The sequence below is a fragment of the Plutella xylostella genome, chromosome 4 (genome assembly GCF_932276165.1).
Source record: "Plutella xylostella chromosome 4, ilPluXylo3.1, whole genome shotgun sequence".
NCBI lineage: Eukaryota > Metazoa > Arthropoda > Insecta > Lepidoptera > Plutellidae > Plutella > Plutella xylostella.
In genome coordinates this window covers 2,686,139-2,699,391 of record NC_063984.1, presented here as the reverse complement: position 1 = coordinate 2,699,391, position 13,253 = coordinate 2,686,139, and the positions used below count along the sequence as shown (strand labels likewise).

The following is a 13,253-nucleotide window of genomic DNA, read 5'->3' as shown; positions in this document are numbered from 1 at the left end:
TCGAATTCGGTATAATGTACTGTATTTAAATTGGTACACTTTTTATTATTTAGATACTTACATATATTATGTAAGTACTTGAAGATGTGTCCCTAGAACTCTGTGGTCCCTAGCCTAAACTTCAAGTGATAGACTGCTATCGTCCTGGGTGGCATACATATAGTTAACATACCTTCTCATTCTAATTTTGTAGTACCAAATACCAGCAATCCCTCCGCACGCTAACAATACGTTAAACACTAAACTAAGAATCATTGCAGTCTTAAAACCACTAGAAGATCTTTCAACTGGATCGCTTCCGAAGTCAATCCTCTTCAAGTTTTCATAATAATAACGTATTTCCGGAACGAAATCAGGGTTTCCACTAAAGTGATAGGCCGGGAACGAGCGATCGTAAATAAAACGATGGATCATGTCCAGGGTTTCAGGACCTTTATCCATGGGCACCAGGTGTCCTGCCCCACGGACCATGGCTTCGGTTAGACCCCCACCGCGTTTCACGTACCTGGAAGAGATAATGCAATCTTGTTTGAGGAAAATAATACTTAGTAAATTATGCAAACATCACCCGAAACGTAACACTAACACGCACGAATTAAGGTCAGCTATATGTGTCAGTTAGAACTTCATGGAATCTTTGATTTGTGGTTCTCCTGGACTCTAGCTGAAAGAAATACTTACGAAGTTTCGGAGTGCTGCTGCGCTACGCGCAACTCTATTTCATTATATATTTACCGTAGCGATAGCGATGATAGATGATGATGATTTCGTATTTTGAAAACTAGAGTATCCAGAAGGGCTAGCACAGGGAGCAACAAAAGATTTGCATCGCGATCACTCACTCGCGCAGCGTCAAGAGCGAGCGCGACAGAGAACTTTTATCACGTCTTAAATGCGCCCAGTGCTAGCCCTTCTGGTAGGGGTTAAGAAGATAAAGATCACCAAATCATACCCAGCAAGAGTGTCATTGTACTCCCAGGGTATGCGCTGAGCTTGCATGAACAGTTTCTTCTTACTCCAGTGCCACTTCGTGCGACGAACCTCAGCATTCGGGGTGCATGGAGAGATCAGGTCCAACTGACCGCTGTAAGCAAAACTGTATATGTAAGTAAATAAAGGGTTATGTTATGTGGAAGGCTCTGAAGTAATGGCTTGACTAGGTGATATGTTTGTCTAGAAGTAGACGATAAGGCGTGCCTCTATATTTAGGCTGTTAATGAATATTGTTGCATAGTTGAAGAGATATGCTCGGGGAGTTTGTTTCGTTCTTTCTTCTTAGGTTGAATTTATGATGAATCTTGAATCTTGCAAGTTGTGAGACAACGTAAGTAGCCGAATGCCGGTAACCTATTCCCGGACTGAATTAATCTGCTATAGTTTCTGTAATTAATAACTACTACTTACTTACCAATAAATCAAAACCTTATAATGTTCCAATAGCTCCTCGAGGATAGGCCTCATGTGGCTCAAGAACTCAGGGACTAGCTTATCAGCCACATTGGAATAACGTATCGCTTTGTCACTCCTTGTGTTCACATGCAAAGCTTTCGTAACCTCGGGCCTAATGAGGTAATCTCCGCGCTCAGACATGGAGATCTCATCAGACAAAAGGTTATAGTTTTGTCGCTGGCTGCTTATTTCTTCAAGACGGTCAAGGAATTTGTTCCGGGCCTGAGAAAAGACGATAAGTTCTATGATAAATACATGAAATGCAAACATACCATAAAAGGAGTCGTAAAAAAGACTTAGAGGTTATGAAACTACTGCTATTTAAAGAGTGTGAAAATGATACATTTTTTATCTCGACTCTTGACTCCCAGGAGTACCAAGTCATGGCGACAATAATGCCAGACCTCATCAACACAAATTCCCAAATCGGATTCCCTTTTGGTCCCCCGACGTTGCAACTTACCGAGTAGTCGAAACTGTGATTGTTACCCGACTTACAATCACAGTTTCGACTACTTTTGGACGAAGCATAGAATGACTTTTTGGGGACACGATTCGCTCGTCATTTGTTTCCTTCTGGATTCCTAAGCTTCAAACATACCTCTCGAGCAGCTTTGGGATCCTCTCTTCTGACCGCATCCTCGTAAGTATCCCGCAGTGATCTCACTGCTGCCAGCCCCTGGCTGTCGATCAGACCCCATTGGTAGAAGACCTGGTCGTTATTCACCAAGGTCTCGCGCTCCAGCACTGGATTTCCAAGCATGATACCCTGGAAACGTGAGGGAGGAAGTTTTAATTAGGGTTTATAAAATTTGTTTTTAGATTAGGTATTTGGTGACGTGAATCTTTTTTATTATTATTAGTAGGTACGTAAGTAACTTAGCAGACTAGGTCCTAGAACTCCTAGGTATAAATGGTATAATCAAATATCATTGAAATTGGCTATTAAGCAGTCCTCCTTCTACAGGTATTCCACAGGATTTCCTTACAAAATGGATGGGGGTTGTCAAGTTAACGAACCTAAGTAAAAATGAAACCCTAGACATGGATGAATAACAGTAATGAATGATTTTTTACTTACGTGTTCGGTATTAAGCTTATTTGTTGTTGTAATTAATGTAAAAGTTCCTAGTTACCTTTAAATTAACATCGTCTCTTCCTTTCTTCTTCCAGTCCAAGACTTCCTTAGCGAGTGCAGGGACGTAGTGGCCCGCGTACGACTCTCCAGCGATGTAAAGAGGTGCGCGCCGCAGGTAGGGGAACATTGTGGCCAGCTGCTGAAGTGCCTCGTAGAGTTTCTTGGTGTACTGGGAATAGACAACGGGAGTAATGAGTAATAACTTAACAGCTGCTACACTACACAGGTTCGTTATCGACGTAGATAAACGTCACTATATCGTGATTCACCATAAATATGGCGGTGTTGGTGGAACGCACATTAATAATGAAATAATAATGTCCTCCTAGCCGAATTTCGACCACGGCGGCCAATCTCAATTGAGATCAGCCATCTACGCAGGAGTAGATTATAGTGCCCAAGTGTGTGCGCAGTACACAGGGGCACTCTCTGTTCCATCACTCTCATAGCCCAATGGGACGGATTGACCGACACGACTGGAGAGAGCTAGGCGCAGGACCGACTGCTTTACATGCCCATCCGACAGCATGGATCGTTTCACTGTTTCAGACATCAGGTGATCAGCCTTCTATGTCCTAACCAAACTTAGAACCACAATTTAGAAACACAAATTGATGGTCCCACCCGGGAATCGAACCCGGGACCTCTGGGTCATGAAGCGAAGCTTCTACCACTAGACCACAGAGGCAGTTAACGCACATTAAACGAGATTATCGACGTCGATAACGAGCCCGTGTAACGGCCGCTGAAACATTATACTCACTCTGTGCTCCTACCAGCCACGTTTACGGTGATTTAGAATTTACATGGTGGTTTTCCGCTAGTCAAAATGATTTTTCTCACTGCATATTTCCTGCTTTTGCCATAATCGCAACCGATCAAAGACAATGCCTACAGAAATATTTTTTATAAGTAGGTACTCCTACCTCTCTACATAAAAAAGTTAGAAGCTTGGTTAGAAGATCTTATATATATAAGTATATTTTTGTTGTTGTAATATTTACCATGTCCATACTCCGCGAGTATCCTTGCTCGTCTGTTGTATAACTGAGCCCCGCGCCAACGGGATTGTCAATGAACACTACAGAATATTCCGTAGTCCAAGCTGATTCCCGACCTGAAAAATTTCAGAGAAACAGTTTACGTTACTGCCGATGATGCCGTGAAGCTTTACGTAGTTAGTAAGTAGAATGTTTTGAGTATTTATAGTCGAAATTAAGTGATGGTTGGTACTTACTTAAGTATAAGTAAATAAGTCAGTGCATCAGTAAAGAAATATTTTATGTGAGTACTTAAAAAGGTTACAAATTAGTGTATAAAGTGATATATTACCAAAGAAGATACAAACTTCTCAAACTCCGGGTTTTATGGTCGTAAGTAAACGGGCCCAATTCGTCGAAGAGTCCAGTCAAGCTGCTGACCCCCGGGCCTCCTTGCAGCCAGATGATCCAGGGTCGCTCCTTCGCGTCCCAGTGGGGAAAATACCAGAAGAACAAATTCGAATCGTATTTCTCATCGACAGTCAAGAAGCCGGAGTGACTGGTGATGTTGAGGAAGAGGTTTCGGTCGACTGATGATGCGTTTCTGGCCTCTTCTAAGCGGTTTTGTTTGATCAGTGCGGTGAGGGTGATGTCTGGTGGCTGTTGGGCTCTGGCTGTGGTCGTGATGAAGATGAGGCTGCAAGAATACCTATGCTTTGTATATATTTATTATTGAATAGGTCTCTCGACTTCATCCATTGCATACGAGACACACAATAGGTACTTTACGTTATCTATCATTGCAGATAATAATACTCGTATGTTCTTATTAAGTAATAATAATAAGGATTTGTCTAGGTTGGTTTGTATTAATTTAGTTAACAATATTTACCTCCCGGGTTTGGTCATTACGCCTACTTTTAGCTAGCTAAGTTATTTTGATTACTTATTATTCCATGCTCAGTGTACAAGGTGAGTTAGCTACCTTTTAAGTGAAATCGTGCTATGCAGCCACTTTGCTTAGACTTGGTGAGCGTGGAAAAAGTAAAGTGAAGGTAGTACTTATTCAATGAATCGGTAGTGTACTTATTCAATATTAAAAAGCAACACTTAATATCGATACAATTCATAGTAAGTCAGTAGTAACACTATTATAGTAGGTAACTTAGAAAGTAAGTACATCGTTAACAGTTTGGCGATAGTATTGCAATAGGTGCCATACGAAATGTTGATATCTATTATCGATAAAGTACCCAATATGTATCGATTGTTCTATAATGGGTGATAGGATCATAGCAAAATCGATTGGAAAACTATTCATTTATTCGACAACAATAATAAATTTGTTTACATATAAGTACTTTTATACCCACCTACTTGGATAAACAATAAACAAACAGAAATATAAATAGCCACTACTGACCTTAATGAAAGTGCAAGCATGCAGCTCCCGCCTAAAACAGCCATCTTGAATTAACTTGAATATTTATGCAAAGAGGTTACATCAATATTTTAATAAAATCAATAGTAATTCAAACTTTTCTTCTTTTTTCTCTTTGTATTTAGTAAAATTAGCAACCGGCCAGTATGCCACTGTGCAGTGTTACTAGTGTTGCGCGGGAGACGCGGGTTTCCCCAATGAGGCCAATGACAACTCCTATGCGCTTGCGCTTTTTGCTAGTGTGTGTGTGGTGTGGATTGTGTGTGATGTAGGAGAGTGAGAAAGTGTGTGTAGGTTAGTGACGTGAACTGTGTGTTAAATGTGATAGAATGAATACTGTACAGTAAGCTAAATTAGTAATCAATCTCTTTCAAATATATCTGCATATGGTGTCCTATGTCTACCTAAGCAGTTACTCACCTTCTTATCTAGAAAAGATGAAGCAAGCAATACAAGATTATGTTACAAGTGCTGATGTTCATTTAACTATGTTCAAGCCAAACTTTACGAAGATATACTTACTTAGTTGTAATTAGGTCATAAAAGATGAATAGAATTAAATAGATTTCCTTTCACCCTAATCTCATGCATATGTATAGTCAAAATTGAATTTCCCGTTATTTGAGTTATATGACTGATCCTCATTTATCTATCTCATAGACCCATGCCTAAATGCTCCTACCTTAGTGGTACCAAAAAATAAAACAACCAAAAACCAACTATCCAACATAATAATTTATTAGCTCCGCTGGCAGCGCCGTCCCATTCTGCTTCATCACCCGGATCTTGGTCATGAACATGTGCAGCGTGGTGGACTGCAGCTGGTCGCGCGCCCAGTCCGCAGCCAGCGCGCGCACCGCCGCCGGCCGGTCCCGCGCCGCCATGTGACCCGCGTTGCGGATTACCGCTTCGGTGAGGTTGCCGCCGGTTTTCACGTAGCTGGGGAAAGGAGGGAAATTGGTTTAGGACCTAAATTGATTGAGGTCAATGGGGTGAAATTGGTTTAGGACCTAATTATTGATAGGTCTATGGCTAGCTAGCAATTTGTACTAATTTTTTTAGCAGATAGCAGAACCTATCATGAAACAAACGACAACAGAAGATTTTTTCGTTTTCGTAAATTGAAAAACCGATTCTAAAAGGCTCTGATCTGACGCAAAGAGATGTAAGTTATTTAAGTTATGAGTTGATCACAAGAAAATACGACTAAAACTTGAAGAAGACAGTCGTTCCTCCACCATAAAAACGCATTTGAATAGGTATATCTAATGCTAATGAAACTCAGCTCACCCAGTCAAATGGTAGTCGGGCAGGTAGTAAGGGGACCGGGGGGCGCTCTTGAAGTCCTCTGCATGAGTCCAGTTCCACCTTCTCAATACTTCGGCATTCAGCGAACACGGCACCATGTGGTCCAGCTGGCCACTGCAATGTTCATGTGGACTTAAATTTAAAAACTAGGAAGTAAATTTTAATTAAGTAAGGATGTGTAGTTGTGGACTTATCCAAATACTACCATACACTCAATAGTTTCTATCTGGCTTTATTATTATTACCTATGTGGACTTACTATGTCGTTAGGTACTTATTGTGTTCCAGATCATCAATTCTTGCTATGAGTGAAAATAAAGGCTCAGGGAATCGTCTTCTGCTTTTCAGTTCGTATACATTTGATCGGAGTCTCTTTTCTCGTTTTACGTCAATATTATTGCACTTACTTTTAGTTTATTTTAGATATCATAGAAACGTACCAATAAGCCAGCACCTGATAATGCTCCAGCAGAAGCTCAACCTTATCACTGGCTGAGCTCAAGAAATCCGGTGCCAGGTATCTATTGACAGACGTATTCAGGTAGCTTGGCCTCATGTCGCCCACATGCAGCGCCCTTCTGACTTCGGGGCGGTGGAGGTAGCCAGTGTAGTAGTAGTCTGGCTGCTTCGGGTTGACGAAATTGTACGCGTGCACCTGATGGGTCCGACTCAGGATCTCCACTAGGAGCATGAGCCATTTCTGGAAGGAAATAAATAGTTAATGACTTAATGACATAAATGCATGCTTTCATTTTATTTTGTATCCTATCAGTTAAAAAAGTTTTTGATTTCACCTAAGTAAGTACCAAAATTATTGTTATTGTTTAATATTTATTAGTACCAACCTATACAAACTACTGTAAACCGTAGTAGTCGTATTTATAATATAATGTCGTAATCTGATCCTCACGTCACAGGCTTGCCTAGTGTAAGGGTCGCAGTGTATTTCTGATTGTAAATTGTGTTTTTTGTTAAATAAATATATTTGATTTTGATATTTGATTTGACTTATGTTATTTATTTTTAAATAAGTACACACAAGAGTATATATATATATATATTATGTACTAATGCGAACGAGTATCTCCATTTAAATAGTTGTATTTAAATGTTGTCCATTGATAGTTATTGCTAACTCCAGGCTTGATTCCTTCCCTGGCCAGTGGCTACATGTAGACACCTATAATGTGAATAGTCACCATGTATTTTAACTATGTTCTGTTCATTTATATACGTATTGCATCTAATCCATCATAACTATTGTGATCGTCTTGCTCTGTGCACATACCTGTTTCCCGATATAATCCCTATTGTCAAGCTTCATCTCCTGGTTGAGTATTTCCTGGTATATCTTCAGGTCATTCATGTCTTCAGGGCTGAGGAGCCCGCTGTGATAGAAGGGTTGTGTGAAGTTTTCGAATATTGATGGGTCTATCAATGCATTACCCATTATTAGGCCCTGAAAGTTTTAAATAAAAAGCATTATTCAGTCATTCTGCACAAATTTTACTAGTAGGCTGAAAGGATATTTATTGACCGATGGCTTACACCGACGACCTTGGTTTGGTAACCAGTAGTAGTTGGATGAATCGAATACAGAGTTATGTGGCACGTCACTGGCACGTCTTTATCCAAGACGAAGACGATTACGAGTTGATGATGATAATGATGTTAGTTAGTTCTACTTTGGATCTTATACTATTATAACTAATTCGACTGGCCAAGGAGAACACGGTGGCAAACTCCAGCTGTAGTGTTTGTCACCGGCACGCTCAGGACTATTAGTTTCATGAGTAGGTACCTTCAAATTAACTTGCACATCGCCGGCCATCTTGTGTCGATGCAGCTCCAAGGCCAGCGAGGGCACGTACTTGCCGGCGTAGGACTCGCCCGCCACGTACAGTGGCGCCCTCTGCAGCTCCGGGTACAGCTGCACCAGCTGAGCCACTGCGGTGTACAGGTGGGCTGAGTACTGAAAGCATATTCACTGAATTGAAAGAAGTAAACGGAAAGATTATTTTCAAAGATATCAGTTTGGTGTTTGACAATTATGAACAGATATATAAAAGAGGAAGGACGCTCATCAGGAGTCTGAAACGGTTCATCAACTGTAGATTGATACTGTGCATGGTCATTTATGTATGTACTTACAGTTTCCATATCCTTTACGTAGCCATTTCTATGTTCTGTATAGCTATATCCAGTGCCTACTGGATTGTCAATAAATACTAATGAGAAGTTCTTCAGCCAGCTATTTGGGTTTCCTGAAAGGGTTATGTATAGTTTACAGACATTGGCCAAATAGTTGAAGGCATAATATAAAAAGTTATAGAATAAACATAACTTACTTTCCAAATTCCCATCAGCATCAACCGTCAAGGGGCCAATCTCTTCAAAGAGCCCCGTCAAACTGGAAACTCCTGGCCCTCCTTGCAGCCAAATGATCCAAGGTGCTTCCTTCTCTGTCGAGTTTTCCGCAGGGAAATACCAAAAGAAAGTATTCGAATTATATGTTTTATTTACCGTCAAGAAGCCAGAGTAACTTTCAAACCCCAAGAATACTGAAGCATCGACTTTAGATGCATTCCTCCCTTCTTCTATTCGTTTTTCTTCTATATACGGAGTCAAAATGAGGACAGGAGTTTCTTCTTCATCTCTAGCGATTAAGTTTTCGGCTATGCTCATTTCACTCCTTTCGGCTAGCTTTTCATATATTGCTCCGGTAGGTATGGGTTCTCCATGAGTAAAGCTGTTGATAAGACTCAGGGCTACTTGGGGTTTATCTGATGGAACCATGTGTCCTGCTCCGATTATTATGGCCTCTGTGAATCTTCCTCCAGTTTTGTGATAGCTGTAACGAATTAAGAGCAATTAATGACGCATCCTTATAAAACTTGTATGCTCTATAATTAAAGTTTAAGTAAGGTCTTACCCAACTAAAGTATGGTTCAGAACTAAAGGTCTTCGAGACGAGTTGACAAATTGCTCAGCACCGCTCCATTTCCAAGTTCGATAGTTTTCAGATGTCGATACACATGGCATTATCTGGTCCAGGTTTCCACTGAAATTCTCCAAAAACCATGATGTTAGTTTAATCATTCTAGAGTAATCTAAGTATATTCATTAATTTGCATTGTACCTAACTACTCACCAATAAGCCAGAACCCTGTAATGCTCCAATAAGGTCTCATACTTTTCTTTCGCGCTTGCCAAGAATTCTTGGGAAAGGTTTGAATAAACTGTAATGTTTATCAGCGTAAATTGAATATCACCGACATGTACAGCTCTTTTAAATCTGGTCGTTTTGACAAACTCCTGATACTCTTTGCCCAGTGGAAGGTTTTCCTGAAGGTAGTTGTAAGCATGCTTCTGACGAGCTAGGTACAGCATCGTCATGATCAATCTGTTCCAATCCTAGAAACAAAATGTGTAAGTAAGAATACTAACTTACAAATAGTCTTAACTAAGTAATTAGGTACTTAATAAAAATTATATTCCTTACTTCTCGTGCCCGTGAACTCTTATTTAAAGCTATGTTCTTTGTGAACGAATCAACCAAGGGTTCGATCATCTGTAGTTGCTCTGGCACCAGCAGGCCAAAGCTGGCGAAAGGTTGCGTCAACTTGGTCAGTACCGAAGGTTCTACGTAGCCGTTACCAACGATTAGCCCCTGGAAAATAAACAAAAATGTATGATCAGCATTCACATCACACCATGTCCCTGAAAAATATGTAAGTATATGAAAAACAACGCATTGCAGGGACGCACCACCACAATGCGGCTTCACTCTACCTTGGAATTACGATCAAACAACTAATACTCGTAATCGGCCCCATGTATGTACCTGCAAGTTAATGTCCAGGGTCCCGTCCGTTCTATGACGGTGCAGCTCCAAGGCGAGGCAAGGCACGTACTTGCCGGCGTACGACTCTCCAGCCACATACAGCGGCGCTGTCTTCAGCTCGGGGAACAACTGCAGCAGCTGATGCACTGCTGTGTACAGGTGCTGGGAGTACTGGAATATATGAAAACGTCGTCAAAATAAAAGAAGAACGAAATACAGAGTAAACATAAAAGTACTTACGAAACAAGATTACTGGATAACCTAAATATGATATTGGATGGTTTTCAATTATTGTTGTGATAATTAAAGAAAAAGCAAATGAATACATGCAGAAAACAATAATGGAAATGAACTTCTTGGAGCCAGGATTGTCATATCTTCTCGTTATAGAAGTAATTTTATATGTTTCTTGTGTCCGATATAATAACTGATGATGATGACAATAGGGATACGGGGATCTCAATCGTGTTACTTACAGTTTCCATATCCTTTGCAAGTCCATCAACATGGTTGGTGAAACTAAAGCCAGTGCCCACTGGGTTGTCAATAAACACAAGAGAGTGATTGTGGTTCCAAGAATGGGGACGTTCTGGAATCAAGAAAAAAACAGCTTCTATAAAACATAGCAAATTTTAATGGTTTTGTTACTCAATCGATCGACATTTTCGAGGCACCAATGAGCTTTTCTTCTAAAACAGGCACAAATTACATACCTAATACTTCTCTAAAAGAACCAACTTACCCAAATACAAAAAAAAAACAATTATCTATACTGTAACTTAGGTAAGCACTTACTTTTGATAATTCCATTTTCCATAAGAAAAGGACCAATTTCATCGAAAAGTCCTGCTAGACTGGAAGCTCCTGGACCCCCTTGCAGCCAAATAATCCAAGGAGTTTCATTCACGGGCTTGTTCTCCACAGGAAAATACCAAAAGAATGTATTTGAATCATACGTTTTATTAACTGTGAGGAATCCTGAATGACTTTTAACACCCGAGAATAGACTAGGATCAACTTTAGATGCTATTCTTGCTTCATCTATTTTCCCTTCTTCGATGAGAGGCGTTAGAATCAACGCAGTTCCATTATCAGCTTTCTGAATCTTTTCTGATTTGTCATCTTCTATGATATTGTTTACATCTGATTCAATCGTTTTCTCTGTTGAGGTTATTATGTCTAGAGGTGTCTTCAAAATAATATCGTCAATGTTAACAATATTACTTGAATTCGTTGCAGTTGTATTACTTTCTATTTCCACAGCAGTATGATCTATTTTTGATTCATTGATTTCATTTAAATCTTTTGTAGTGGCTTCGGTGGTTTTTTCTATTAATGGTGTTACTTTAAGTTTCACATCATCAATGAGGTTACTAGCTATATCTAGTACTTTATCTATATGTACAGCTACTCGCCCATGTGCACTAGAATATAAATACAATGTTATATAATAGGTTTTTCATTAGGTTTACATACAAATGCTGATCTTAAGTACTTTCTTATACTGAGCTCTCTTTTGTTAATAATAGGTCTTTCATAATGGTCCACGCCAGAAGCTGAATGCGGAATCAGTCCACCGCGACATATAAATACTCGTAAATAAATAGAAACATTGATTTCCTGTTATTTTAAGTACGTTTACTTATCAATTAATAAAAATGTCTAGCCCTAATCTTTCAGCTACGCATCTAGGTCACTATTCTAAAACCTACCTGGTACACACAAGCAGTAATAAAATGGGCACAAACATCTTAAAACTATCACCATTTGTCTAAACTCAGACTGACTTTAAGATAATTAGTCAGCTCGATAGCTGCATGTGTACTGGTAGTTTAATTAAAACGATGTTTTTATTGCAAAGTCCGTTATCATTAGAAGTTCCCTTTATCGATGAACTATTTGAACCGTGTTTTGATACGTTGTGGTCACGGTCATTGAAATTCACGAGAATCACAATTATGCCAACTAAATTTACTTAATTTATTGCTATATAGATATATTATTTTCTTGAAAGTCTGTTCTAAGTTCTGACGAGTCCACTGCCTGAGATTGGCGGTCAGCAGCTGCTCTACGTTCTTGAAAGTCACCATTTCGTAAAATAAAGCACAAAAAATATACCTACTTATTAAAACTTTGATGGTCACGTGACTTTTTACTATGGAAAAGCATTTTTTTTTCGCGAATTTCCAAAAGTCGTTTAAAACTAAATTTGTTGAGATTGTTCCTCAGTGTCACCCACACCCCCTTTCGGCTTAGTACCTATATCACTTTTGTAACATCCTGTATATACCTTTCAGTGTATAAGAATATACTTACCCCTTTGCATATTTGAATTCTAGGGTTCTAGATAAGACCTATCTATCTAACCTAACTACATCAAGATAAAATATTTTAAGAATAAATCGGAATTTCTTGGATTTATTTTTATTTTATGGCCTCTAAACTTCAGGAAGTCTTATTGATATCTTAAGTATAATAATATTGTTTTCTTACAATTATGTATTCATGAAGTACCTAAGTATATCAATTAGATAAAATAATAGTTATGATTAGCAGATAACCTCTAGAAACAATTCGAGCAGATGTGGTTAAGTAGTAACTACTTACTTACTTAATTAGGCGAACCCGTGCAGTAGCAGTTAAGAAGTTTTTACAAAAAAGTGATTGACTATATTTGCTACTTACTTGGATTCTATGTAGGTAAATAAAAATACAAACTTCATTGATCACAGGTGCAGTCGAATTAATTTACAGGAATTTTCGTAAGTAGAACAAAAGGTGTAGAACAAATTAAAATATCATATTATCTATTCTTAATCTAGATACGTTGATCGTAGTAAAATGACATTTATTTTCGGATCTTGTACCACATCTTCGGTAGTATAGTGGTAAGTATCCCCGCCTGTCACGCGGGAGACCGGGGTTCGATTCCCCGCCGGAGAGATTATTTTTTTCATTATGTTTTGAGTATTTTATACAATAATGTAACACCTTAGAAAAAGGACAATGATTATTTAATAAAAAGTTGACTAATACCCTACGCCAGCATGGCAAAGGCTTTTAAAACGTTGCTGTGGCATTGAAAGCGATTTT

General features: G+C 39.2%; 2 protein-coding genes and 1 non-coding gene across 3 annotated transcripts; 1 reads left to right on the top strand and 2 right to left on the bottom strand.

Moving 5' to 3' along the window:
- Positions 1-73: 73 nt before the first annotated feature.
- Positions 74-5,302, bottom strand: LOC105386949 (venom serine carboxypeptidase-like). Its single transcript, XM_038121287.2, has 8 exons — positions 4,991-5,302; positions 3,936-4,264; positions 3,592-3,704; positions 2,586-2,756; positions 2,051-2,218; positions 1,409-1,671; positions 953-1,084; positions 74-505 (listed from the first exon to the last, which is right to left on the bottom strand). The coding sequence occupies exons 1-8, from the start codon at positions 5,032-5,034 to the stop codon at positions 115-117; spliced, it is 1,611 nt and encodes a 536-aa protein (XP_037977215.2). The 5' UTR covers positions 5,035-5,302; the 3' UTR covers positions 74-114.
- A 423-nt stretch (positions 5,303-5,725) lies between these two features.
- On the bottom strand, positions 5,726-12,017 carry LOC105386950. Its single transcript, XM_011557602.3, has 14 exons — positions 11,873-12,017; positions 10,956-11,584; positions 10,637-10,749; positions 10,161-10,331; positions 9,819-9,986; positions 9,468-9,730; positions 9,249-9,377; positions 8,665-9,167; positions 8,468-8,580; positions 8,118-8,288; positions 7,605-7,775; positions 6,757-7,016; positions 6,299-6,430; positions 5,726-5,947 (listed from the first exon to the last, which is right to left on the bottom strand). The coding sequence occupies exons 1-14, from the start codon at positions 11,908-11,910 to the stop codon at positions 5,728-5,730; spliced, it is 3,081 nt and encodes a 1,026-aa protein (XP_011555904.3). The 5' UTR covers positions 11,911-12,017; the 3' UTR covers positions 5,726-5,727.
- Positions 12,018-13,031: 1,014 nt separating this feature from the next.
- On the top strand, positions 13,032-13,103 carry Trnad-guc. The gene has a single exon. It is a non-coding gene; the product is annotated as a tRNA-Asp (tRNA).
- The last annotated feature ends 150 nt before the right edge of the window (positions 13,104-13,253 follow it).

Coding starts and splice junctions, on each gene's coding strand:
- LOC105386949 (XM_038121287.2), bottom strand. CDS start 5,034: ATGGCTGTTTTAGGCGGGAGCTGCATGCTTGCACTTTCATTAAG. Junction 3,705..3,935: donor TAAAACCCGGAGTTTGAGAA/GTTTGTATCTTC, acceptor GAAATTTTTCAG/GTCGGGAATCAGCTTGGACT. Junction 1,085..1,408: donor TATAAGGTTTTGATTTATTG/GTAAGTAAGTAG, acceptor TTTTGCTTACAG/CGGTCAGTTGGACCTGATCT.
- LOC105386950 (XM_011557602.3), bottom strand. CDS start 11,910: ATGTTTGTGCCCATTTTATTACTGCTTGTGTGTACCAG. Junction 9,168..9,248: donor CTGAACCATACTTTAGTTGG/GTAAGACCTTAC, acceptor AATTCGTTACAG/CTATCACAAAACTGGAGGAA. Junction 6,431..6,756: donor TATCAGGTGCTGGCTTATTG/GTACGTTTCTAT, acceptor TGAACATTGCAG/TGGCCAGCTGGACCACATGG.